The sequence below is a fragment of the Ambystoma mexicanum genome, chromosome 12, assembly GCF_040938575.1.
Source record: "Ambystoma mexicanum isolate Mex_15411 chromosome 12, UKY_AmexF1_1, whole genome shotgun sequence".
NCBI lineage: Eukaryota > Metazoa > Chordata > Amphibia > Caudata > Ambystomatidae > Ambystoma > Ambystoma mexicanum.
In genome coordinates, this window is record NC_090936.1 from 898477730 (window position 1) to 898505373 (window position 27644).

Below are 27644 nucleotides of genomic sequence, written 5' to 3' on the forward strand. Positions count from 1 at the left end.
AGTGATCACATGTCTCTCCTTGCTGGCAGATGGCTGTTGACAGGAAACACTCAAAATTAACATACCCCATTCAACAGAAAGAGCCTTTTGTGTGGGCTCCAGCAGGCTGCCTGGAAGTCTCTCCTCAATCAATCAACAGGGTCATGTGATATCCTGCCTCCAAGTGTGGGAATCTCTGAGATGTTAAGGTTTCCCAGCCTCTTGGCCTCTGGGAACAGCAGGTGGCTAGATTTTCAAATAACCAACAAGCTTTGAAGTCCCTGCCCCTCTTGCAACTCCTAAATACAGTTTCCCTGTCAGAGTTTAGACCGCTACCGCCATTTCCAGTTTTGTCTGCTCCCTCTACTTTGGAATGACCCTTGATCTTTTTCCAGTAGATGGTCATCCCATTCGATGTGACCAGATCATCTATGTTTTGGATTAACTTCCCATGTTTCAGGGGTTTGTTATTAGCACATAACATGCCTCTGGTTTTCCAATTAACCAGGTGCTCCACGAACCCGTTCCGTACATAATCCGAATCTGTGATTATGACCAGTTCGTGGAGTTGATGTTGGACAGCAGTGAGGATGGCCTGATGCACAGCCATCAATTCTGCCACCTTACTACTTCGGGGACCAATTTTGTATCCAGTGGAGGGTTCTGGAAACTCCCTCACCCATGCATTCCCTACGCCGGCCACCAGTTCTTTCTCCCCGTTGTTGTCAACATGGTAAGAGCATCCATCCACATAGACAGTGGGCATTCCCTCACACTTGTCTTCTTCAAAGACTTTGTGTGGGGAATTAAGGTATGCCTCCATGTTGTCCTTGGTTTTTAGACTTTCGTCCTCGAGACAGTTTTCTCTGGCACAATCATGCAAGTCAGCCAGACCTTGCGCGAGGGGACTCTTCTTGTTTTGGCCATATCTGACCTCTACAGGAAAGCCTTGCATTGACAGAATCCAGGAAGTAATTCAGGAATTACTCACATTTCCGGCCCGGATTCTGTCACTTTCGAGGTATTGCAGAGGCTGGTGTGGAGTCTCTACTATGATGTGTTCCCCCTGGATAAACGGGCGGTAATTCTTCAATGCCCACACCGTTGCCAGGAGTGCCTTCTCACAATCGTTGAATTTTTCCTCCACAGAGGATAAAGTTTTGCTCGCATAGGAGATTACCTTATTGACCTTGTCATGCTTTTGGTATAATACTGCCGTCAAGCACGTATTAGAGAACCCTGTCTCCAGGAAGAACTCCTTGTTTCTGACAGGGTAAGATAGGCAAGGCGCTTGTGAGAGGCTTCTCTTGAGTTGTCTTACTGCCTCGTATTGTTCTGGACCCCATTCCCACTTGACCCCCCCCTTCAAGAGATGAATCAGGGGTCTAGTGATCTCTGCGTAGCCTTCAATGAACTTTCTGCTGTAATTAGTCAGTCCAAGGAGGCTCCTTAGTTCCCGCAGAGTTGTGGGGTCTTTCAGTTTCTGAAGTGCTTCCACTTTCTTTTCTTGGGGACGGGAGGCCCTGAGGAGTAATCTCATGCCCCAAGAAATTAACACGGGTTCTACACCACTGTGCTTTCTGGAAGGAAACTTTTGCTCCGGCTGCCCTCAACTGTGTCAGAACATAACGGATCTCCGCTATGTGTTCTTCCACAGATGAACTTTTTATGAGGACATCATCTACATAAGCCAGGTTACCCCTCACACCCAGGTCGGGCATGGCCTTATGTAGGAAAATGTTGAATCCATTGCCGGAGTTGAGGTATCCGAAGGGAGTCCGGGTCCAGGTGTACTGCTGGCCCCCAAAGGTAAAAGCCAGTTTGTATTGGTCCTCCCTACTGACAGGCACGGTCCAGTATCCATTGGTCAGGTCTATTGCAGTGAATACCTGTGACCCTTGAATCTGGGCCAGCCCTTGGTCAATGTAGGGCAGAGGACACCGGGAAGTATGGACCCATTTGTTGAGCTCCCTAAGGTCGGCGCAGAGTCTCCACTGGCCGTTTGGCTTCAATATTCCCAGCACCGGATTATTGAAAGTGCTGTGGACTGGACGGATTATTCCCTGGGACTCAAGGTTCTTAATTATTTCAGTAAGGGACTCCATGGATGCGAGAGGCAAGCGATATTGCTTCACAAACACTGGAGTCATTCCAGGGTCCGTGGGACTGTTGTGGTGTGGATGTCGGTGCGACCACATTCATATGAGTCTACCGCAAAGAGATCTTGAAAATCCAAGAAAACTTGTTTCAACTTTTGCTTCTGTTCCAGAGTCACACAGGCATCAGCTAGGTTGACTCTCTCTTCCAACATCTGCCTGAAGCCTGAAAAGACTTCTGGTTTGGCTATTCCAGCGGCCTCCTCCAGCTGGGTGGAGAAGTCCCTGGTCAGAGTTCTGATTTGGACCGGAGGCTTCAGGTGGGCAAGGCAGCCCTCATGGACCTGGAAAATCACCTCATCCCCTCTGAAGTCACAAGTCACATCTTCCTTACCATAAGGGCAAGAAGTGCACACCAGGAACTTCCCCCCATGCCGGGTGAAAATCCTGTCTGGTGTTGTATTGCTCTCACTGTCACTGTCAAAACAGTCCTTGGGGATCGGTCCTAACAGTTCATTTCCTAAATCAATGGAGAAATGTCGGTCATCAACCGCCATTCCAATGATGGTGCCTGCGACTAGAGTAATACTCTGTAAGTCGCTGTTATCCACCTCTATTGGAGTGGTGTCATGTTCTATGTTGACTAATGGAGTTGGGTTTACCCCCAACCCTTGCTGTTGGAGAGAAGCATTTAGATGTATGTAAGCATCAGGGTTTTTCAATTTTTGTCCTCTTTTAACTTTCACTTCCAAGGGGAATTGTCGCGGCCTTTCTGGGATGGTGACTTCCTCTTTAATCTGAATTTCAACTGCATAAGGTAGCAATTGAGCTGACCTAAATGCTTTTTCTGGATCATCAAAGCCCATGGGATTATCCGCTAATCGGGACCAAGCTTTGAAGTTTATTAGGTCCAAACTAATGGCAAAGCGATTGAGAATGTCACTGTCTAAGTAAAAGGTGGCAGTGACGTCTCGCACGACCCAACAATTATGGACTATGCTCTTGTTGCCAATGGAGATTTTGAGCATACACCTGCTTGGCAGGAGATGTTTGGAATTAGGTGCTTCCAGGTCCATTTCCCATTTGTCTATCAGTTTGAATGTGGGAATGGCTGGATCTTTTGGGAGTTGGCAGAACATGGCTTTGCTGATGAAGCTCTTACCGTTGTTCACACACACTCGGGCGAGAACAGAGTCCTTCCCATCATTTAACTGAACATGGATGAACAACTGCTTTCCAATTTGCTGAATATCAGCCAGTCTCTGAGCTGATTTCACATCTTTCTGGACTATCGGAGTGGGAGTTTCTGATTGTGGATTAGTAAAGAATTTCAGGGTGTTTCCTTCCAGTGTGCAATACCACCTTAAACTGGAAGGAAGGTTGATTTTCAGAAATAGAGAGGACCCCCATCACCAGTCTGTTGTCCTACTGCTATTACTGTCACGTCTGGAATTTGGTTGTTCTGGAAGTGAAATTCTACTTGGTCAGATTTTTGTTCAACCATGTGGCAGGTGCCGTTTAAACTAACATGGTTGACACTCTGTTTTAATTTTATTGGTCGGCTAGTCTGAGTCCAGAGGACCTTGTTTACCCAATCTATTAGGGGTGACAACCTTCTCAGGAGGTCATTCCCTAGTAAAGAAGGGGTGCCCTCTGGCGTCACTACTATGACCGGGTGTTTCACCTTGTGTCGCCCAATTTTGATGTCCAAATCTGCAGTCCCCTCGACAGGAATTTCCTTCCCGTCAAAGTTCTGCAGTTGTCCAGGAAGAGAGGTGAGAGGAATACGGTAATTCTCCCCCCTTCCTGCATTTAGTTCATCAAAGGCCCTTTTGGACAGAAGGGTAGCTTGGGATCCAGTGTCCACCAGTGCCAAAATTGTACCCTGCCCATGTACTTGTACCGGGGCATAATATCTTCCCTCCTTCTCCTCAAGGGGGCACAGATAATGCACATTTTTGGATAACTGGTGGGCTAACTTTCTGGTTTTAGACATGGCGAGAGAAGAGATTTGGGTGGAATTCTGTGGAGCGTCTTGGGAATCTGAAAGAAAAAGTTGGCAACTGGAGATCAGAGCCATTGTGGGTTCCCCTGGTTCCGGTTCTGGGCCGCCCCCCCCTTTTTGGAGGCAGTCACCAGGATGGGTTTGAACCAAGGGATTTCGGTATTGTGGGTTCTGGGATGAGATGATGGGCGGCGGTAGCTCAGTCTCCATATCTCCCCAGTCTGAATTGGCATCCCTTGGGACCCATTTTTCCTTGGGAGGAGTTCCCCCATCTCTGAAGGAGAAGATCCTTTTCCCAGGATCTTCTGAGGATCCCTCTCCCTCAAATTGGAAGACCTGTATCTCCTCCACAAAATGGGTCTGTTTGGGTCCTTTGTTTCTCCTACCCCCCCCCCCCTGCTCCTTGGGAGGCAGGCTTTCAGGGGCAGGAGATTTTGTTTCCGGTTCCTGGTTTTCCAGGGGCTGTTTACAAGTTGGGAAGGAAGCTTCCTCCAAGGCTTTACACCCCCCTTCCCCTTGTGCCTCCTCCCTAGGAACCGGTGGGTTATCGGGGTGCTGCCCCCGTCATTGTTCTGGAGCACCAGGTCCAGAGTTTGGGGCATTCTGCGGTGGCATGCTCATCTGAGGGTTCTGTTGAGCCCTCAGTATGTGACCCAGATCCCGTGCCATATTTTGGACTTGGTGCTCAAGTTGTGAAACCCACTCAGGCTGATACAGGGCTCTATTTTCTCCCCTAGGCTGATCCCGGGAAGGGTAGCTATCCCTTCTCTGGTAATACCCCGGATTGGGAAGATTTGTATACCCCTCCACCCTTGGCCTCCCCTCTCCCGGATTAGGTTGTCTGGGCTCAGGGAAATGGGGAAAGAAGGATGGATGATTTTGGGGCTGGAAATTGGGTGGATACCTGGGGAAAAAGTTCTGCCCAGGATTTGGAGAATTTCTGCCCTCCTGTGGGAAGTTGGGAGGGAAGTTCCCTGGGTTAGGTGCTTGGCTGGATCCCCCCCCCTTGGGCTGGAGGAGTCCACACATAACCCAGGATTGGTCGGTTTCCCTTGTAGCGGGGACTTACATAGTCAGGGAAGCGGGGGACCCCATTTGTGGGACTACCTCCTCGACTCCCTGTCTGTGACTGGCCCGAGGGCCTTCTGGGCTGTGAATTATTTGGTGCAGGCAGGTTTTTAGGCCCCCCATCTCCAAATCTAAAACGGGGGCAACCTTTACCTCTGCCACCTTGGCAGCAGCAGGTGTGCTGTTGGTTTTGGGGTTTTTCGGCGCATTATTTTTTATTTTCGATGGGCTTCTGCACCTCATAGATCCGGGTAGCCTGTTCAATGACCCAGTCTAAAGATCTTTTCTCATGAAAATCTCTCACAAGCTGGGTCATTATGTATTTTGGTAAGGCATGGAAAAATGTATTGATAAATTCTCTGCTATCCGTGCGCACCCTTCTGGTGGTCTGCGCAAAAGCACGCTTTAATTCTTGCACAAACTCTTGTGGGGCCTGATCCTCCCCACATTGCAAATTGTATGCTGCCTTGTGAGCCTCTTGAGGTTTTCTGTGCACAGAAAAATGTTTCAAGATGGCCGCCCTGTATGTGGACCACCGTGAATGGTTTTGATCCTCCAGCCCCGCAAAGAAACTGGAGTATTCTGGTGAGAAGGTCCACTTTACATATTGAATAAGCTTTGGCTGTCCTTCAAATGGAAAGTCTCCATCATTTGCTCATAGAGCTCCAAGTGTTCCCAAACAGAATACTTGGCGTTCTTATGATAAGGCGTGATGACACTCCTTATTGCCTTTATTTGTTTCAATGGGTCCTTAAGCAAGGCCCTTTTTGCCTTATTGGCCTTTTTGGTTCGGGTAACCCTGGTCCATTCATCCTCCGACTCAGAAGCACTGCTCCCAGAGGTGCCTGTCTGATCTTCCAGGTTTTCCCAGATTCTGCGAGCCTGGGAATGGCTGGCAGAATGTGGGGACCTGGTCTCCTGTGTCCTGTGACGCGCAGAGGAGTATTCAGATCCCTCCTTGCTGCCAGGATTTGCTGGGTATCCCCCCCACTGACCTAACTGGGCAGAGGTTTTCAGGATGCCCTTAGTGGGCCTACTCTCCTGGGGTTCCCCACTAAATTGCACTGTGCTTGGGTGCCCATACCCGAATGCCCGCCCATCCATTCCTGGGAGGTACTGGCCTATGAGCCCCATACTTTTAGCTGGATAGTAATCTGCCATCCCCGTGGCCCTGGGCTCATGTGCGCAAGAGGACATGGGGGTGGCAGAGTCCAGGGACTGGGAGAGATGAAGGCCTCTGGTACTAGGGCTCCTGAGGTTATGCTCAGGAGTTTCTCTTTCCCAGCGAACCTCATCTCTATCCGCCCCTGCTTCCTGTTGCAATGCAAGAGCCTGCGCTTTCAGTTCCTCAGTTAAGGCCTTACTAGACTTTATCAGTCTCTCCTGCATGGCTACCTGTTGCTGGAGCCTATCATTGTGCTGACAGAGAGCCTCATTTTCTCTCTGTGCCTCCTGATTGGTCCTGGAGTACTGGGCCAGTCTCTGCTGAAGGAGGGTTACCTCCGCAGTCCCATCCCTACTGGCCTGCTCCTTTCTTGCCAGAGCCTCCTCCACCCTCCTGGTGTGATCTAGCAAGCCCTGATGCTCTCTTTGGAGGTCACCCAGCCCCTGGAGGGCCACGTGATTTTCTTCAATTTTTCTTTTTAAATGGCAGACTTCCTGGCCTAAGGTATCCCTTTCCTGACCAAGAGCTTGCATTTGTGATGCCAGGTTGTCCCTCTTCCTTTGAAAGGCACCAGCTTTCTGGCGTTCTTCATCAAACTCTGCCTGGGTATCCAGGTCTTTCAAAATCAATTTATTGTTTTCCTCTTTCTCTCTGTCTAGTTGGATTTGCAGGGTGGCTACCTGCTCTGTGCATGCCCTGTTGAAATTGATCTGTTGCTCCAGCTTTTTCTGGCTCTGCAGTAAGGAGTCCAAACTGTCTTGGTGCTCCTTCTGCAAAGCCAGAATTCTTGTATCCTGGTCTATCTTTTCCTGTTGCAGTATATCCATGTCCTCTTTTATTTTAATGATATACTGCCTACTATCATTTCTGACTCCTGGCTCCTCTGCAGCCTCTGCTCAGAAGAGACCAGGTCAGATTGGGCCTTTTCTAACGCCATCTGTTGCCTATTTGCCAGGTCTTGGCCTTCAGCACATTTGTCCTGCATGGCTCCCATATATAGATACAAATATGCCGCTATCCTGGCAATCTTATTGTGTTCATCTTTGGCCTTAGAAGCCATATATAATTCACTCAGGGCCACATGTAATGGACCCTGATCTCTGCGTATATCTGACCCTGTTTCAGTGACCTGTTGCGCGATTGCCTGCAACCAGACCGTTTGGTCCTGATGAGTCCACTCACCTCTCACAAATAGCTTATGTAAGAAGTGCTCTCTGGCTATTTTCATATCTATCAAGGTCGTCATTCTGGAATTTGAGTTCCTTCCTGACTTACAGAAGTTTGTATGTTATTTTGCAAAACAGACCGTTTCCTTAGAGCGTTCCTTTGAGGGATGCTTTCACAGTGTAATACAGCGTGGTGATCTAACCGGATATGTGTATCTGGTCAGTTGGCACACTGTATTAATCTGCACAAGTTAAATCTAACCCAGAATATCCCGGCTCCGAGCCCCCACTTTTGTAAGCGATATTCAATCAACACTACAGCTAAGTCAATGCCTAGTCTGGGATGCTGAGGAAAACCCTTATTGATGTATTTTTATATCAAGTTCAGTACTCTGGATGACAACCCTTGTATAACACCCCCCTCTTAGAATCCCCCTGACCCCACTGAGCCAAGAAGTAGGTTTGTTTTGCAAATTAAAAGGTTTATTTGAAAATTTAAACAATATATATATATATATATCACACTTCTATAAATAAATTGATAATGGATATTACACTTGTGAATATGAGCAGTAGTCAGCAAGAGGTAACTTATGAATAGGAACAGAAGAATAAGGTGGGAAAGAATGCTTTATATGGTTCAAGGAAACGCAAGGTGGAATAAAATGTAGTACAGAAATAACTTGTTATGATTTTAGCAAAAGGTAATATGATCACTTTTTCTTTTGACAATTCACTCCCCCCTATGCAATACAAGAAATGGAAGGAGAACACACAGTCTTCAAGAATCCCAACAAATCACACTTTATAATGCAATACACAGTTCCAGTTCTCCCAGCAAGCTTAGGGAAAACAGGGATGAGTTTTAAACACAGGCGAATTACTTTAATGTGGTTTGCAAGGAAGTGAAGAGGTGCTAAAATTGCTTTTAATTCCCTCTAGAGGTTCAGGGTAGGTGATGGCTACTCTATATTAGTTCAGGCTCATTTTAACAATACTCTATGAATGATTAGCAGATTGCAAACGAATTTAGCAAAGAGAAGCAAAAAGCTGCTGATTTTTACAGATGAAGAAATTGGGCCAAATCGCAAATCGCTGTAAATTTCGCGAGTGCGTGTCTCGCGATTACGGAAAAAGTATAGGGAGTAGGAAGTCGGTTCTAGGTTCGTTGGAAAGCCTAGATTCTAAGCTTTCAGATGATGTTAAATCTTGTTCCTAGCACAAACGGTTCCAGAGATACGGGTGATTTAATAAAGGTAGATTTTCGGAGTTAAAGTAAAACTCAAAATGACAGGTGACAGCTTGCAGCTGCAGAATTGACAGATGACAGTTGTGCAGCTTTAAAAATGACAGATGACACGATTTCTAGGAGGCTGTTCTAATTAGGTTAAAATAGCTTGAATTAGATTATTTTAACTAAGAGATTGGGTTCTGCACAGTTCTGGCGGTACTCACAATATATTTTGGGCAGGAATGGGCCTCGCCACGGATCTGGTCAGGTTTTGGACTGGACTCCGGTTCTGGTCTCGGCACTTCACAGCGATCGGGATCTCTGGTTCTGCTCACAGCGGTCTGGGTCTGGTCTGCGGTTCCGGCAACAGTTCTTGGCAAAGATTTCAAACAGCTTGCCCGGCTGTTGAATAGTTTGGTTAGGTTTGCTGGATTCTGAAGGCCTGCTGAGAATACTTTTGCTTGTAGTGGGCCTTCTAGGTTCAAAGTTCTGTAGTCTATGTTTAGCTTGGAAGTCTAAGTGTTGGATCTCTGGATGTGAAGTCGTCGGTCAGCATGCTCTGCAGCAAATGGAATTGAATGTCTCTACCTGTCCCGACTCTGGCATTTCTAGGAGCTTGCATTAAAAAATGGCAACTTATTTTCGATTTTAGTGGGTTTTGCAATATGGGATTTTCATCAAAAATTATACAAAGGTACATTTCCCTTCCCCATATATCCCAGTAACTTTCCATGTCTCTAGCTTAAACACATTGTCTACAATAATCATAATTAGCGGGGTTTTGCCCCAGAACATGGTACAAATTGGAGTTTGGACTCAAATCGTGAGGGCATTTTTCAAACTAAGACGCTCAAAGTTGTACATTCCTGTCATTTGGTTACAATAAATTATCACTGCTTCTATTAAATATATATTTGTTGCAATTCAACCCCCCAAGTGTTTGGGTCCGCCTCCAGAAGTATGGGTGGGTCAGTGATCACATGTCTCTCCTTGCTGGCAGAGGGCTGTTGACAGGAAACACTCAAAATTAACATACCCCATTCAACAGAAAGAGCCTTTTGTGTGGGCTCCAGCAGGCTGCCTGGAAGTCTCTCCTCAATCAATCAACAGGGTCATGTGATATCCTGCCTCCTAGTGTGGGAATCTCTGAGGTGTTAAGGTTTCCCAGCCTCTTGGCCTCTGGGAACAGCAGGTGGCTAGATTTTCAATTAACCAACAAGCTTTGAAGTCCCTGCCCCTCTTGCAACTCCTAAATACATTTTCCCTGTCAGAGTTTAGACCGCTACCGCCACCTTGGGGAATTTGTCAGTACTGCATCCATTTTTGAGTTGTCTTGAATTACTGCATTTCAATAGAGTGGTCTTTTGCTTGATAGTATAGGACCCTTGCTTAACATTGTTTTGATGGAAACCTTACAGTAGAGTGGTGATGTGGAACCCCCCACAAGAAGGTTGTATCTTTGGAGTGGTCTTGTGCCAACTGCGCAGTTCTCCTATTCTGGCCTGAATGTGGGCGGCGATAGCTCATCCCCACATCCACCCAGTCTATTGATTTAGTTTGTTCTGGGATAGAATAGTGGGCGGCGACAGCTCATCCCCACATCTACCCAGTCTATTGATTCAACATGGGTTAAAACCCTTGACAACTTCTTCAAATGCTTTCTTTTGTTCTGGTCACCATTCATATTCTGTCCCTGTCTTCGGTAGTTCTCTCAGTGGCACTGTTGTTTCTGTAAAACGAGGGACAGGCTTTGCATAATATTCTGCTAATCCTAGGAACAATCTTAGTTCCCCCTTATTGGTTGGCACCGGGGCTCTTACGATTACTTGCAGTAGGTTTTTCTTAGGACTAATTCCTTTACATGAGATCTTGAAATCCAGGTATTCTACTTCTGTTGCCTTGATCATGCACTTCTCATAAATCAATTTCACCCTTGCCTCTTGCTATTTCATAAGCACTTATCTCATGACAACATCATGAGGCTCCTCATCTTCTGCATAGATGAGGATGTCATCCTGGAAACACAACACATTTACAATGTTGCGTTACAGTGAGTCCATCATCCTCTGAAACACTGAGGCTGCCGAGGGCAATCCAAATGGCATTCTGATGAATTGATATGTGCCAAATTGGGTGATCAACGCTGTCAATGGTCTTGATTCTTTGTGTAGGCTTATTTGCTGGTACGCATCATGTCAATTCTTGAGAAGTTCTAAGCTCATCATTAGATGAGTTTGTTTATGCTCGGCAATGGGTAGCTGTCCATTATGATTTCTAAATTTAGAATGTGCAGGTCTATGCAAATTCTGTTATCATTGGACTGCAGCTTTTTAATTAGTACCACTGGGTGTAGCCACTCTGATGACTCTACTGTCTCAATCGTGCCTTCCTTAACCATCTTCCTGAGTTTATCTTGCAACACAATCCTCACCGTGCAGGTACCGGTTTTGATTGTCACAGCTGTTGGCCTCAAATGAATCTTATGTATGTTGTTGTTTCTCTTTCACAGCCCTTCTGAGAGCAGCTTTGGGAACTCTTCCCTTGATACCGAAGCTCCTACCTTTATGGACAGTACTTGGTCTTTTGTGCTGGGATCCAGCTTGATGTTTAGGTTTGCCAGATCATCCCAATGCAGCACTGCCGGATCCTCCTCCGAAAAGTACATTCTAATGTTCGTCTGTCTACCTTTGAATTCTGAAGTCCTGTTGATATTGCTCAGTAGGCTTACTGAAGCCCCACCAAACAATGTGGGTCAGTGCTTTGTGCTTCGCACTTCCACTTCGCTTTGTCCTACCCTTTCCTTGTAGGTGTGAATTGGCAATATGGTCAAGTCTGATCCAGAGTTCGCCATTACTTTAGTCTCATTTCCATCTATTATGATCACACAGTGTGGCTTCTCATGTCTGGCCATCTGACTATTTACCATGGTAACTGTTGCCCTCTTCATCTCCAATCGCTTCTATGGATGTGACTTTGCTTCCTAACCAGTGGCACCCAATAGCGATGTGGCCAAACCTCTTACAGTTTGTGTATTCCTTGAACCTGGCCAGGCATGCTTTGTCATTCACGAGGTGTTGAGTGCTTGTGCACCAGTGGCCTTTTAGGGGTTCTCTTAGCTTCCTTCTCTCTTCTCTGGCATTGCCCCTGTGCCTCTCTCTGTTCCCTCTGTAATGGATGGCATGCACCTCTGGATTTTGTACAATTCCCACCATTTCCTTTCGTCTTAGCGTGGTCTCTTCGCCGCTCTGATTATTTGGATGGCTTTGTCTAACTGCAGTTCCTTTTTTGAAAATAAATGTGTCTTGCATCTTCCTGCTGTTCGTGTGCACTATCAACATTTTGCATATTATATTTTCAACGTTGTCACCAAATTCGCATAGCGCGGCCATCTCACACATTCTCGTAACATAGTCATCCATTGGCTCTGCACTCTCTTGCTTCCTTTTGTAAAACCTGATTCTGTGCAACACTGTGGTCTCTTTATTGGAGAATCTTTTCTTTATCCTCCTAATGGCTTCCTTGAATGCATCATCACCATCATCCTCAGTCAGTTTGTACTTCAAATTTGCGAAGATCCTCTGGCCTTCCACCCCCATGGCATTCAATAGCATGAACTTCTTCTGGCCGGGGGCAAAATAACTGCTCCTCCCAGGGCGTCCAAATACATCATCAAGAGAGGTTCACATTGGAGCCAAGGAATTGCTGGACTACCTGGTGCCTGCAGGAAGGCTGAGGGTGGGGTTGCATCTTGCCAATTATGTTGTGACTTAACGTAAAACCTGAAACCTTCAATTTAAGGCTGCTTCTTTAATTGGCCCACAGCTCATAAGCTACACATGTTCAGGACTAGTTAAATTCACTGTCCCTACATATATCTGTATAAGTAAGACTCTGGGTGCCTGTACAGCCTGGAGTTCTGTAGTACAGGCCTGCTCGACCTCTTTCTGGAGGAGTACCGGGATGCGACCTCTCACTGCACCACTGCGGGCCGACAAGCTGTGCGCGCTTCTGCCCACTCGTGCTCCCCCGAGAACTCACGAGATGATGGCGGAAGCCACTCTCGTGAGATTATGTCTCCACAGCGCCCCCTTTTTTGTTACTTAAATGCCTTTTTTTTACACTAAATGCACCCTTTTCCCTACATAATGTCGTTACAACACACCTTGCGCTGCATACAATGGTTGTTTTAGTTTCTTCTCCCTCATTAAGCCCCCCCCCACTTTACCTCAGAATTCTAAAACGTACCCATACTGATAACACGTGCTGCAGTTCTTTAAGCCGCGCTAGATCATTTGTGCATAGACATGTGCTTCACATTCCAAAACAGTTCTTATTTTGACAATTCTTCATGACAGGAGTTAACAGGTTATTCATAGATCTTTGCGTTACATGTATTGGGAGGCTTTTAGCCTGTTGATTTCATCACCCTAATTCTACACCCACCTTGATGCTGGGAGGCCATAAATATATATGTGTCGGGGCACATTTGATCCTTATGTATTCAGGGGAGCTTTGATGTGCAGCATTCGTAAAGCCAGACTGGCCCCCCAAAATGCATAGAACCCCTTTGTGAATAAGCCGCCCTTCGCATTTTTGAAAATTGGGTTTTTCTGTGACGCGCCTCATTTGCACTTCACAGAGATGCCCTGGTTTGTGTGAATATGGTCCAGTGATGGCATTTCAGTGTTTTGGGAAATATGAAAATCTAACATTGTTCTTTGTAGCGACAGTTTAGCGTACCATTTTCTGACATCACACCTTTTAACCCTACCTTTATGCAGATTGACACGGCCAGCTCTGCGGGTAACGATGAAAAGAGTCTGAGCAAAGAGAGCAGCAAAAGTGGCAGTGCTGCAGAACATAGAAAGACTGCAATCGTGTTTTCTCTGAAAAATGAAGTTGGCGGATTGGTTAAAACTCTCCGACTTTTCCAGGTAATCATTTGCATCTTTATATGATTCCAGAAACTGCAGCGGGATGAATCAAATAACTTTGTAACAATGTATTGTCAATTATACAGGGCTTTTCTTTTAAAAAGCGATTAAACTAATGACTGATGATTTTGTTATAGGGTTTTGCACATCCCTGAAAGGGATATTCTGTTTAACCAAGTGCTTTGAGCCAAGGGCTTCCTCAGGATGTATCTCATTAGTACCACAGAGAACCTGTGAGGGGTGATTGTCCCCAGGAACCAGCCGGACCAATGTCACATCTAGCAGTCGGGATAGTCCCAAGGTATACCAGTCCCTGTCCCCACTCTACATAGATGAATGAAGTTACTGCATGCAAGCAGGATGCCCTCTTGTTATGGGCCTCTTACAGCATGCATGCAGCAACTTGCAAGATCTCCACTCTCTACAGTGCGCACGGCACAGATGTTCACCATTGCACACCATTGCAACGCCTTCGTCACTCCAGTGCAGTTCTTGATGTGCACCTGGTTTTAGTTGGCACACCAGAACTGGGCAAAGTCTGATTGCACTGATTCTGATGCGACTACACGTGCAATGTATTTCTATGTCGCGGTTGAATTTCATGCCACAATGCACAAAATGATGGGCAAGGAAACATTTCTAGGGACAGCCATTTTGTCCAAAATATTTCTCTTTCACGGCCCCCTGGATGTGTAGCAGAGTGGGAAAGGGGTTTCATATAGGATTGATAAAAAAGCTACTTTTGCTCCAAAGTGAAAATGTTCAGGGAGTAATTTTATTAAAAATGGTAATTGAACGCAGGGGACCACCAATGATTATTTATTTAAATTTATAAAACGGAGAAATGGCCCTTGGGCATCGTGGCGCTGTTACAGTATGCTTACTTAATTGCGAGATGAGTACAGATAAATGACAATGCAGACAATAATGACAACAGGAGAAGGAAATGACAGTTTCCTTGGTTACAGTGGAACAAAATAACGGTGGGTACATGGTTGCAGTGGAGCCAAGACAGCTAACAACGGCAGATAATAGAGATACATTGTTTAACAATACAGAGGAGTGTCAACACTGTTTAACATTACAGAGGACTGGCAGTAGGTGTAGATAGCATAGTTAATTGAATAGTCTGGTTTTCTGCACTTCACGGAAGACCGTATATGAAGCTTCATTTCTGAGTGCTGTGGGGAGGGCATTCCAGTTTTTAGGTGCTAGATGTTGGAAGCTGGAGCCTCCTGCTTTGGCTCTTTTGAAGGAGGGGACGTAGATCTGGTTGGAATGGTGCGTTCTAATGGGTCTAGATGATGCGATGGTGTAAATCTTTTCTGATAGCTGGGGGGCAGTGCGGGAGACGCACTTGTGCGTGATGGCTATGGTTTTGAATAGTATGCGCTCTTTGACTGGCAGCCAGGGCACATCTCTTCTCGCCTGAGAGATGTGTTCCCTTTTAGGGATTCTCAATGTTGGAGCCACTGGGATGCTGAGTCCACGAGAAAGACTGAACCAAAGTCTTTCTGAAGTGCAGCAGTTTTACTCTTCGCTGTGCTCTCCTTTGAGCGACGATTTCTCTGACTGTAGAGGTCCTGTGAATATGAGACTTGCTGTGGGCTCCTTAAAGGCTTTGCAGATGAGAGTAAGACCCCTGAGACCCTTCAATTACTTCTGTCGGCGACAGGTGCATAGGTCACTTTTGATGTTGGAATATCGCAGTTTTCAGACTTTCGATTCTTCTGTGCTGCAGTCGCAGCATGGACCTCTGGGCGGCTTCTGGTGATCTGCACTTGACCACTGGAGTTTACCTCGTACCTTCACCAAGTCTGGACCCTTGGGATGTCTTTGTTAGCTTCTGGTGGCGGGAAACCTACCAACGGACCTTCCTCTGCACTCAGTGGGCCTCATTATGAGTATGCCGGTCTGGTAACAACGGTGCCAGTAAGTTACCAGCACCGTTAGTACCAGACCGGCACACTCTGAGCTCTGCATGCAGGTGCCTTTCCGCCCACCAGGTTAGACCTGGCGGGCGGAAAGGCACCTGCTCGCACTCTTTGACGGATGCACCAGCACTGTTGCACACAGTGCCGGTGCATCCGTCCTCACCATTCCCATTGAGTCCTATGGGACTCGAATGGGAATGGGGAGTCACTTTTTCTGGCACCTGGCTACAGGGACTGCCGGGGCTGTAAAGCCCCGGTGATTCCCCATTGCCAGGTGCCGTAAAAAAACATAACTCTGGCAAGAGTCGTGCCGTTTTTACCGGCACGGCTACCGCCGGGTTCGTAATGACCCCCACTGTCTCTGGACTCTCTCCGGCAGGAAAAAGTGGTCAGTGATGATGGTGAGGATGTCCTTTGAAATGCTCTTAAGCCTTTTGGAACTTTCACAGCTGCGGGTGTCCAGCAGCACTATGCCAGGGTCCCCCCTCTTCTGGGCGGTAGACAGCAACAGCTTCCAGTGGTCAGGAAACACACCTCTGGACCCTGGGCGACATCAATGGCTTTCTTTGGCTCGAGATGTCCGGGCACTCCTCTTCAGGGCTCACACAGATCCCTTTTCGGGACGGCAGGCACACAGGACTGGCTATCAGGGTACTACGATGAAGAGTAGCAGTCTGCACGATGGTCCCTCGTAGCTCGGGGAGAGGTCGCCTTCGCAAGGTCCGCTCTCATTCAGTCCTTGGGAGACACAACAGCTTTCGGATTACATTGAAGACATTGCAGCAGCAGACTTTTCCTCCAGATGAGCTACGAGGAACAGCTTCTTCTTGCTAAGCTTCGACTTCAGCTTCTGAACAAATTGGTAAGTGAGATGTCCCCAGATATACACATCTGTCTCGCATTCACTCTGGTTGAGCCAGGCTCAGTCAGCCAATCACATAGAAGGGCATTCATGCAGGCAGGCAGCCCATCAGGCTCACAGGCATTCAGGCCATTCACTCCACCCAGACACCCATAACAAAGAATGTGCATTGGGGCAAGTCCCCAGCCTTTCAGCACACTACACTGCATACATGTCAGTTTCAGTCAGTGCTGTCTCATTCATTGGGGGTCATTATGAGTCCGGCGGTACCCATGCTGGGCTGTCGCCTAAGTCATTTCTTTCCCGGACCCGGCAATTGGGATTTACCGGGGCATTATGGCCCTTGCTGTCCCTACGGCAGGGCTCAGATAAAAGAAAATCCCCATTCACATTCGAGTCCCATTGGACTCAATGGGAATGGGGAGGATGGATGCACAGGCACTGTGTGCAACAGTGTCAGTGCATCCGTCAAGGTCTGCGAGCAGGTGCATTCCCACCCGCCAGATCGATCACATGAACTGTTCTGGGCTGTGCTATTTTCTTCGCAGGTGATAAATTGAAGGGGGTGCAAACGTTGAAACATATGAATTGCCTAATGCAGACTTTTCAAGGCTCTTATTTTGTGGAGTTCACTCCACATTGAACACATAAAAGCCTCAATTCATCGCAGTATCAGTGTGCATTGATGTGAGGCTTATGCGCTTAGTCGTGAGCAGTAAACTTTTAAATCTTTTCATTTTCTTTATATTTGAGAACTTGAAGTCAGGCAAGGCAGTTCATGATTTTAGAATGACATATTTATTTTTAGCTTTGCCTTAGCAACATCTTTTGACTATAGACCTGCGTACAAACACTGGAAGATTCGTTGCTCTGTGTGCAGTCTTCCTTAATGCCTTTTGTGCGAAGAGAGATGGAACGTCATGACGAAGTGGCTACTCACTTCCGCACTATGCTGTGCTCACACTGATATTCTCCATCTCTGCCTGTACTGCAGTAGGCTTTTTAAACATCTTTTAATGTTCTTTATATTTGAAAATCTGAATTTAGGCCAAGCATTTCATGATTTTACAATTGCATATTAATTTGTAGTGCTCAGGTAGATCTTTAAATGTAGTGGATACCCGCAAACAAACACACAAAGGGCCTGATTCATGGATTATTTGCGCAAAAAAAAAACGGGATTTGTGCGCCATTCTGCCCGCAAAATCCCCATTAGTTAAACAGGGATTTGCGGGCAGAATGGCGCACAAATCCCGTTTTTTTGGCGCAAATAATCCATGAATCAGAGGCAAAGAGTTGTTGCTTTGTCTCAGTCTTTCCTCACAACCCTTTTCACTGGGAGAACTTTAAAGGCAGTCCCTTGATTCTGCATTATGCTATTGAAGTCAGGTATATGCTTACGTAGTTACTTAGGTTAATGGGAAAAAAATTGTATAATGTATATGAATTTTGGTTTATTCTCTAAACCGTGTAAAATGTCATAATTTTGGCAAAAGAACAATAAAATAATAATTTTAAAAAGTTACTTAGGTGTAAGTAGTACACTTTTGTATCTTTCTGTTTTCTTTAGATTTGAACACTTCAACTTAGGTCAAGCATTTCATGATTTTAGAGTGACATATTAATGTGTAACTTTACCCCATGGCATTTTTTAAATGTAGTGGAGATCTGCACACAAACACACAACGAATTGGCCATCCAAGTGGTCTTTCATCGTATCCCTTTATACAGGAAGGGATTTATATAATCATGATGAAGCACCCACCCAGTAGACATAGGTGCGCCTAACGCAAGCCTGTCTGGCCCTTGCACAAGCAGGTTGAGACCATGATCCAAAGATCTGGTGAAACATTCCTACAACAGAATTGTATAACTTATAGAACTTTGCATCTATGGAGTCCCACGCATAGCCTGCCACTGAGAACATGCAATTGTTTACATTTACCATCTATCGGATCTCCAATGAGGTGAACAGTCCACAAATGATATATCATGTCCTATGAAAAAAAGCAACCCATTTGCTATCTGTGGCTTTCATAGGCAGCCACCACCAACTATTTCTATTTCTATTGACAAATGCTGTGTCATCCTGCTTTGAGCATCATAATCCTCTGCTATGATGTCACAACAGGGCATCCAGCATTTATTTTCCTTTTCAAGGTGCTGTGGGGTGAGGCGGAATGGAAATTGGGGCCTCATTTCAAATTTGGTGGCATTTCCTCTAGAAATACAGCAACATTACTGTACAATTTCCACCACTGGCAACCACCTAAAATCCAGCTGATTAAGGGGGCAGCATTGCAGTGTTGATCTCCATTCCTGGAAACGACATCATTTGCGATTTGGAGAACTTAACACCAGCGGTAAATCCGCCTATTCTAAATCTTCAATTTTTTAGAGGCAAAGTGGAGAAAAAATGTAAAGGAAATGCTGGTGGTATTTCCTCTTTGTTACCTCCAAACTCAGAATTTGGCAGTGTGGAAAAAAGGTCGTAAATTGGCAGGAACCCAATTAACGTAACTTTACTGCTTTTATTTCATGCACTGCCGCATGAGACCCTTAGTCAGTTTGGTATTGTATGTAGTTTGTATGTTTCTACTCTACACTGCGTGCAACACTTGTCCATATAACACAGCACAGGGTTCAGACATGGGCTCAGGGGAGCACACACAACCTAAAATATTAGATTGATAGCTTTCAACTACTGGGTGCATTTCACCTCAGGGTTCTGAGCGACATCCTAGGCAACTCGCGCTTCACTCTCATTGTCTATCAGACATCACTCTGTTCCCCTTGGTGGAATATATTTCTGTAGTTGATAGATAGCTACCCATCTGCACTTCTATGTGTTTTATTTTACTTTACTTTGTTGATTAAGGAATCCTAAATCACTGATATCTACAGTATTTCAAGATGTTTCGCAAAGTAAAAACATTTTCCTAGAAAATAGCCTTAATGGTAAGGGTGGTGGACTTGCTATAACACTTTTAGCCAATATGAAAATAAAAAGCTCTCTTGCCCTTCATTACATCATGTTTAGTCTATTTATGTGAATTATAAAGAGCCAACATATCCGGGAAGCAACTGAGTGCTGTACATAGGAGTCGCACACAGGGGGTTACAAGTAGAATGCAGGGTAGCAGAGGTAGCTGGAATGGGTAGGTGGAGCAAGGGCGAGGAGGAGCTCCGAGTTGGAGAAATAGGGTTGAGTGTAGTCTGGAGCGATATGTGATTGGTGCGTTGTCCTTTGAAGAATAGGATTTTCAAAGTCTTTACTGATCTCACGTTGAGCCAAACTATTTAATCGTACTCTGATGGTCTACAACTTCAGACTCACCTTTGGTAAAAAGAACATGTGGCTGACAATGCAGAAAGCCTTTTTTATTAAAACAAACGAAACTTCACTATATTAATCATCTGCCCTGTTAGGCTGGGTTTAATACCACGTTGCCTGACTCTAACCTTGGAGAAGTGGCAGAGCAGCAAGGATTTATTCTTGGGGGGATAGGTGGGATGGGGTGAGCAAGAAAACAGTTCGCCATCCATAATCACACAATAAAGGATTGTCAGCATCGTTTAAATGCAGGAAATTATACTTTTCCCTAGATGTAAAGCATTTAAAGGATATATACATTGCCAGATCACTACTACATTTAGGCACAAGTGTTATAATAAAACATAAAGGATCTAAAAAAGCCCTAAATCACTTTCAAAGTGACTAGGAAACATGACTATACATATTTCTACATGTTATCCAAGTGTAAAGAGCACTGATATGTTATCATAGCATGCATATTGCATAGCAAGTAGCAGTGGAGACTGCTGAATTTTCGAAATGGAAGTCCATAAATATTTCCCAGTAATTAGTGAGTGATTGAGTGTAGCGAGGGAGCCTGAACTAACTAAGGAGGAGTTCAGGGTAACACTCGCCTTAGAAAACGTTGAAATGATGGGTTCAAGTGGTGCATTTTACATCACCCATTTCGCTATACATTTGGTAAAACGTCATATAATTTGTTAACAGTTCTGTAGGGTAACACAGGAAAAAAATCAAAATAGATACCATGTCGCCAACCGTTCACAGGCAGTTTATCCATGCCTTTTCATTAGCTATGTGCTCAAAGTGTATGCCAGTCCTGCCATTTTATAAACTCACTCATGTTGGCTGTGCCTAATAATTCCACTGAAAGAAGAAATCACATGATGGCTGTTACAACACCTGCCATTTTAATAGCCACATGTTGGCATTGTGCAATACTGCCATATGCTAAATGGTTGATGCTGTGGGGACATCACAGGTCATTACTAGGGGTTTGAACAAAACAGCTTTCACTATAGATGATATATTCTTTAATGGTAAAAGTGTATGGAATATTCATTAATTCATGAGGAAAATGATCATTACCCCTAAGAATAAGGTGGGACGTTGAGGGAAGAACAGAGCTTGTGGAGGATGGAACAGGTCATGTGGAATTGAAGAAGGAAGCCAATCACATTAATGGACCTCAAATAACTTAGATGAGGTTAATAATCTAGTATCAGATTTGAGTACAATTCTACTGGTAAGAAGCTTCCCAGAGAACACTGCAGGTCCACCTTATAAACTGTATACTGGGACGCTACTGGGAGGGAAAGGAATATGGTGCCAAAAGATTTGGAATTAAAATCAGCAATGAGTTATACAGATAGGTATTGTGAAACGGTTGATAATTTCACTGGGCACGAAGCCAATAGAAGTATGCATACGATAATAACAAGACATCCCATAATGCAACACGCACACACATTAGACAAGGAGGTGCCACTAGACAAGAAGACTTAAGAAAATACCTGCATAATATCTGGCCCAGTGCACTAATTGCCTCAGCACAAAGTGTGCCAGTAAGTGCAGGAAGGCGATATGTAACAGATGGTTTAGGCGGGTGTATAGCCGTAATACAAGATCTAAAATATGACAAATTAATCGAAATCATAGGAACCAGTGTACTTGTAGGTTCTGGAAAATAGTAAATGGACATGACAATTGTAGTCATTTCACTGCCTGTGCCTCTAAGGATATCTGGGTGCAGTACATTGTGGGTACAATTGGGACAAGGGAAACAATCACATATAATCCTAATCACATTAGTAAAGTTAGAATGAACTACTAAGGAATATTGGAAGTTGTGACAGAAATACTGAAGGCATTAAGAAGTTGCACGACCCCGGTCTGTATGGCCTTTGTAATGCCCTATTGGAAAAAAAAACCTTATTGTGGGCTCCATGCTACAAAACCTATTTATGTCTATAAGTATCACTGGAAAGTTACCATCTAACAGGCGGCATAGAATTATAGTCCCAGTATACGAGCGTGGAAGCTATAGGATATTGCAATGCTTGAAGCACCCATTTGATGCTTGGTCGAATTCTCCTACAAGAGTTGACTCACTGGGAAAAAAGTCATAACAGAATACCTTTCAATCAGACAGGATTTCAAAAGGGATTGTAAACCCTAACATATATAATGACTTTGATAACAACAATTGTGTTCATTAGGGACAATTATAACTGTCCTGTCTAAGTTGCCTACATAGATTTTAGCTCTGCTCTGCTTTTGACAAGGTCCTATGCAATCTTTTATGGGATAAACTAGATAACTAGCTATCATGTGCCACCACTAAAAATCCTTAAACCACCCAAGTGTGGTTAACCATCAGACACAGCACACACAATTGGACCCATGGGTACTTCACCTCTTCCCCTCTTGCTTGGTCTAGCAACATAGCATTCCCAAATTAGACTGTCCTAATGTTACCAACGCTAGGCTCAGTTCTATGACTTAGATGTAGCCCCTCCCCACCAGGTTAGGCATATGCTCGTAGCCGAGATCCAGGAAAACTCCCATTCTCCATGGATCCACTCCTTGCCTCTCTTGCTTGAAGCTCTCTGTCCCCTCATCCAGGGGCCAGATTATCTAACTTTTGCACCAGCGCAAATAATTGAGCAAATGCTTTGATAATACAAAATGGATTTTGCCGGTTTATAGTTAATATTTCGAATTCAATTATTTTGAATGCAAAAATGTAAAAAACATTAAGTCGAATTTTAGCAGTCGAATGTTTCATTTTTTTTGTTTTCTTTTTTTTAATGGGGGGTTGGTTTTTTTTTTTACACTTTATTTTACTTACCAAAACCCCCCAAAAACGTATTAAATAAAAAAAATATACATTGGAATTTTTTTTCGACATAATGTTTTCGACATTTTTGCATTCGAAAAAATGCATTCGACATACTGACTGGACACCGATTTTGCCACAATCCATATTATCTAAAATCGTTAGCACTATGTAAAAAATGAATCAGGCTGTTTTTTTGCACTACGTTTGCAGCATAACATACAGCAAAAGGTGTCTACTACATTAAATTGTTTTTATTTTATTAGCATTTCTTATACAAGAAACAGTAATTTAACCCTTCCCTCCCTACCAAACCATACCTGGTACCCAAGAGTGTCTCTGCATGGTACACATCAAAAGGTAGGAAGGCAGGACTGAATGTTAAAGTCACTTTGCAAAAATGTGAGTACTTCCGCCCATTCATATGAACAATTTAACTGGTCTCCTTGGATACTGTACGGGATCCATTCGAGGGCGACAAAATTCCAAACTTTGGAGATCCATTCGGCAACATGGCGAGGGTCATTAGATTTCAATTTCTGAGCAATTCCCAATAAAGCAGCCATTTGCACATTTGTGTTTCAAACTCTTTTTCATTTTTTATTCAAGCATCAACAATAGAATAGATTTAAGAGAGCTTGGCTTCAATCAACCAAAAATGTGTGCCATCGTGTCATCAATCTCTTCCCAAAATCCCCTCAATTTTGGACAGCTCCAACAGATATGCCCCTAGCCCCCTATTGCCCACATTGCCCCCAGCATTGCAATGGGATGGTTGGTCTCATTTTGTGCAAACGAGCCGGGATATAGTGCCATTGAACCAGTAGCTAATACCATAATTCCCTTAATTGTAATGAGCGGGTGAGTTTGAGAATATCTGAGCAAAGCCCCTCCCATTCTGCTTGCGTTATACGTTCTCCCAGAGTCAGTTGCCATCGAGTGATGTAGCACGGAGAGGTAGAGGGATTGACTTCTGCCATTAGAGCTTTATTCCCAGGTTGAAACTAACACATTTTTCGAAGCTGGTGAGCTCTCTAGTCGCCACCTGTTTATTCGGAGGGACCAATATCCAGTGACGGACCTGGAAATACTGGGAGCGGGCAAGTTTGTTTAATCCAAATTCTATTTTGCTTTGAATAAAGGGCTTAGGGTAATTGCCTTGGAACATGTCTCGCAATTTCATGCAGCCTGCCTCCCTTCACATACTAACATATTGAGGTTCTTGGCCCGGAGTGAATTGAGGGTTATAAAATAACGGTGTAAAAGGCAAGCAAAATGTTGTGAATTGGTATTTTTTGGCTACGGTATCCCATACCTCTTCGTCTAAGCTTGTGATCGTACTCTTATGGGTACTAAGGGGCCGATCCCTTTTAGGGAGCCAAAGGTTATCTCCTAGTTGCGGACCACCAATTGCCCAGTCCATTTGCACCCACCATTTCTCCGACTCCTTTACCCACCCATCCTTTAGTATTCGAAGTTGCGACGCTTGAAAGAATTTTTGCAGTTTTGGGAGCACTAATCCTCCCTTGTTCGTACGTGTAGTTAAAACCTCCTACACTACCCACAGAGTTTTATTATTCCAGATAAATGTAGTTATCATTCTCTGTGGCTTTTTAAAAAAGGGGCCTGGAATGCGAATTGGGAGAGCTTGAAATTAGTAGAAGAGTTTAGGAAGGATCACCATTTTTATTGTATTGACATGACCTAGCCAAGAGATCGTCAACGGGCCCCAATTACTCAATTGACCCGCTATTTCTTTCAGCAATGATGGGTAGTTAGCTTCATATATCCCTATTATTTCTGGAGTCATTATCATACCTAAAATGTTAATGGTAGCTTGTGCCCAGCCAAAGTGTGTTTGCGTACGGAGTACCTGCGTTTTCATCATTGAAAGGGAGAGATTAAATATTTCAGATTTAGTATGATTAATTTTTAAACCTGCCACCAAACCATAATCCTTTAATTCATGTTCAATTGAAGTCAGAGTTTTTCCCGGATCCGTTATACACAACAACATATTGTCTGCCTAGACCATTATTTTATGCAGTATCCCACCAAATAGTATCCTGGATATGTCTTTAGCTTAACAGACTTTTGCTAAGAATGGCCAAGACAGATGGCATAAAGTAACAGTGACATCAGGCATCACTTTTTGGTCCCTCTTTAAAGTTTAATTGGGGGGGAAAGTTGGCTGTTTATCGAAAGACGGGCTATTGGTGATTTATAGTTTACTTTTATTTTCTCTATACATTTCGCGTCAAAGCCCATCTTTGTTAGTTGTAAGAAAAGAAAACCCCTCTCCACCCAATCAATTGCCTTTTCAGCATCAAGGGAGGAAAAACCGCAGGCGTGCCCATTTTCCCTACTTTTCCCAAAATGTGACAAGTTCTTCTGATGTTATCATGGACCTGCCTGTGCTTAATGAAACCGGATTGATCTGGGTGTATGATTGCTGGAAGTAAGCTCTCGAGCCTATTAGCCAATATCTTGGAATAGATTTTTGCGTCTATGTTTATAAGGGCTATTGGACGATAGTAACCACATCTATCAGGGCCTTTGCAGGTTTTGGAAAGAGAATCATTTTTGCCTCATCCATTGAAGAAGAAATGTGCCCTGACTTTGCAAAAATAAATCTTATGAAACTGGGCGGTGCAGCCATCTGGGCCTGGGGATTTATTTGGGGGGAGGGAGTTTACAACCATAAGTACTTCTTCCAGGGTGATATCCCCCTCTAAGCTCTCCCGATCCTCTGGTGTTATATGAGGAAGAGTAATTGCTTGTAAATATGCCGCCTGCTTTTCTTGATCTGGGCAATCTGACCGATAAAAATCAGAATAGAAAGTGTGTAATTGCGAGATCATTTGTGATGTTTCCGTAACTGATTCACCTGATGCGGTTTCAATGGATTGAATAGTTTGAGAGGCTATCCTCCGATGCAATTGTCTAGCTAGCAGATGATCCACCTTGTTAGCTTTCACATATTTTGTCTGAGGTATAATAAAGATTTTTCTGCTTTTCTTGTTTGGAGTAAATGTTTAATTCAACAGCCACCAATCAATAAGCTTTTTGGATCAAGGGACCGGTATTGTTTCCATTTTCCCCATTATTTGCTTTAACTCCTCCTCTACTTCTATCTCTCAGGCTACGCCTGTATGCCGCTTCAGCTATGAGCACACCGCGAAGCGTCGCTTCTAATGCGTCCCACATTACATTTGCTAAGGTATATTGTAGCGAGTTAAGCTAAAAGAAATCAATAATCTTGCCTTCAATTTTACCTGCAACTACCACGTCTCCCAAGAGTTCTGGTGGGAAGCCCCAGGCCCATACCCTCTGGATTACCTATGATAAGGGGTGCATGATCCGAGAGTGAGATCGGAAGGCAAGAGACTTGTGTAACCAATCCCAAAAGTGGCTTCGAAATCCAGATATAGTCTATACGAGAGAAGGTCCGGTGGACATGTGAATCAAACGTGTATCCGCTATCCTGCCTATTCAATGCTGCCCAAACATCTACCAAAGTTAAGCGTGCAAATTTAAGTTTCAAGGATTTAGATGTCTCCAATTGCGTGATGTAGAGGGATGTGCTGCGTTCTCGGGATGGATCCCAAGCCAAATTTAAGTCACCCATGAGAATTATTTCCCCTTCCTCGAAGGCCTCTAATGAAGTGATAGTTGATATAAAAACCCTTCCTGACCTTTATTAGGAGCATATATTGAAGCCACAGTTACCTTACTATAGCCACTAACATAAATACATACTGTCCCTCTTTGTGTATCTTAGTATGGAGCACCTTGATATGTGACGCTGATCTAATTGCTATCAGCGCCCCAGCAACCTTGCTGTCTGCATTTGCCTGTTTCACCAACGAATATCGTCGCAGACGAAGTTTATTTCTAACTGCCAAACGTATGTCGCGCCTTGAAACACTTGTGTATAGGCGCGTTACAAATGCCATATCATATCATATCATATCACCACCAAGTCAGGTTGTTAACGCCCCAAGAGTGCTTTCAATTTTCTACGTTTTGCTGGTTCGTTCAAGCCCCGAATGTTGAGTGAAAAGCACTTTAATGGAAATCAGTTAAAACATGACAGCATACCTTCAATAAGAAAAAAAACGAGAAACACAATAGAGCTCTGCATTCTTCAAAGATCCACGCATATAGCATACAGTAGACCTCTTTCCCCTGTCGAGTATTTCACCATTCATAAACATCCCCCCCAGCCCACCCCCACTAACTCTTCTTAATCCCCAAAAAAAGTCCCCAGGAATGAATCACGGGAACTAACATTGTCCAGGGTACAAAACCCCAGCTGTGAGTCAACTTTAACCCCAGGGCAACGTGCAGGGCAACCTAGTACCCCATCTGTTAACTGAACAGAAAAGAATCCCAAGATGGTGTGCTCCGTGTGCCCCTCTCTTAATCTTCCTTGGGTCCATCATTGATCCATCTGCGCAGCTGATGCCATCCTTGATGGCCCCCTAATCCGATGTAGGTTTGGTGAGCGGGCCTCTAAATCTTAATTTCCACTCTTGTTGTTTCGCCCTATCCTTTCTCCCGCTGCAGGTTACTGTTGAGCATTCCCATGGCTTACGTTGTTGGGCTCCGTGCCTGTCCTCGATCACCGTGGGACCTTTCATTTCTTGGTATTCAATTTGAAGTAAGGCCAAATCAGTTTTCATTGATGTTATCATATGTTGTCTGCCTTCAAGGGGAAAGGTCAGACCAAATGCAAACATCCACTTATACTTAAATCCTCTGGTTTTAAGTGTCCTAACTACCGGCTGCTTCTTGCGCCTTTTCTGCAGGGTGTTCTGCGAGAGATCTTGAAAGAGTTGGATCTCAACCCCATTGTACATAAGTGTAGATCGTTCCCGTGCTTTCCTCAGTATCTGCTCTTTTTGCGGATATCATGAACATGCAGCCCAAAAATCCTGCCGGCATGCCCCTGGATCTGTTCTTTTCAGGCCTGTTCTGTGGAGACAGTCTAATGAGACCACTGCTGTCTCATTGCCTGCGATTAAGTCTTCAAAGATATGAGCGACC

The 27644-nt window shown here is 44.6% G+C and overlaps 1 protein-coding gene across 1 annotated transcript in view; it reads left to right on the forward strand.

The window, feature by feature from the left end:
* The window catches only part of TPH2 (tryptophan hydroxylase 2), a 745039-nt gene that overhangs the window by 121079 nt on the left and 596316 nt on the right, over window positions 1-27644 (forward strand). Inside the window, exon 2 of the mRNA XM_069627755.1 lies at window positions 13492-13644. Within this exon, the coding sequence (XP_069483856.1) occupies window positions 13492-13644 (153 nt within the window). The remainder of the gene's footprint in view (window positions 1-13491; window positions 13645-27644) is intronic.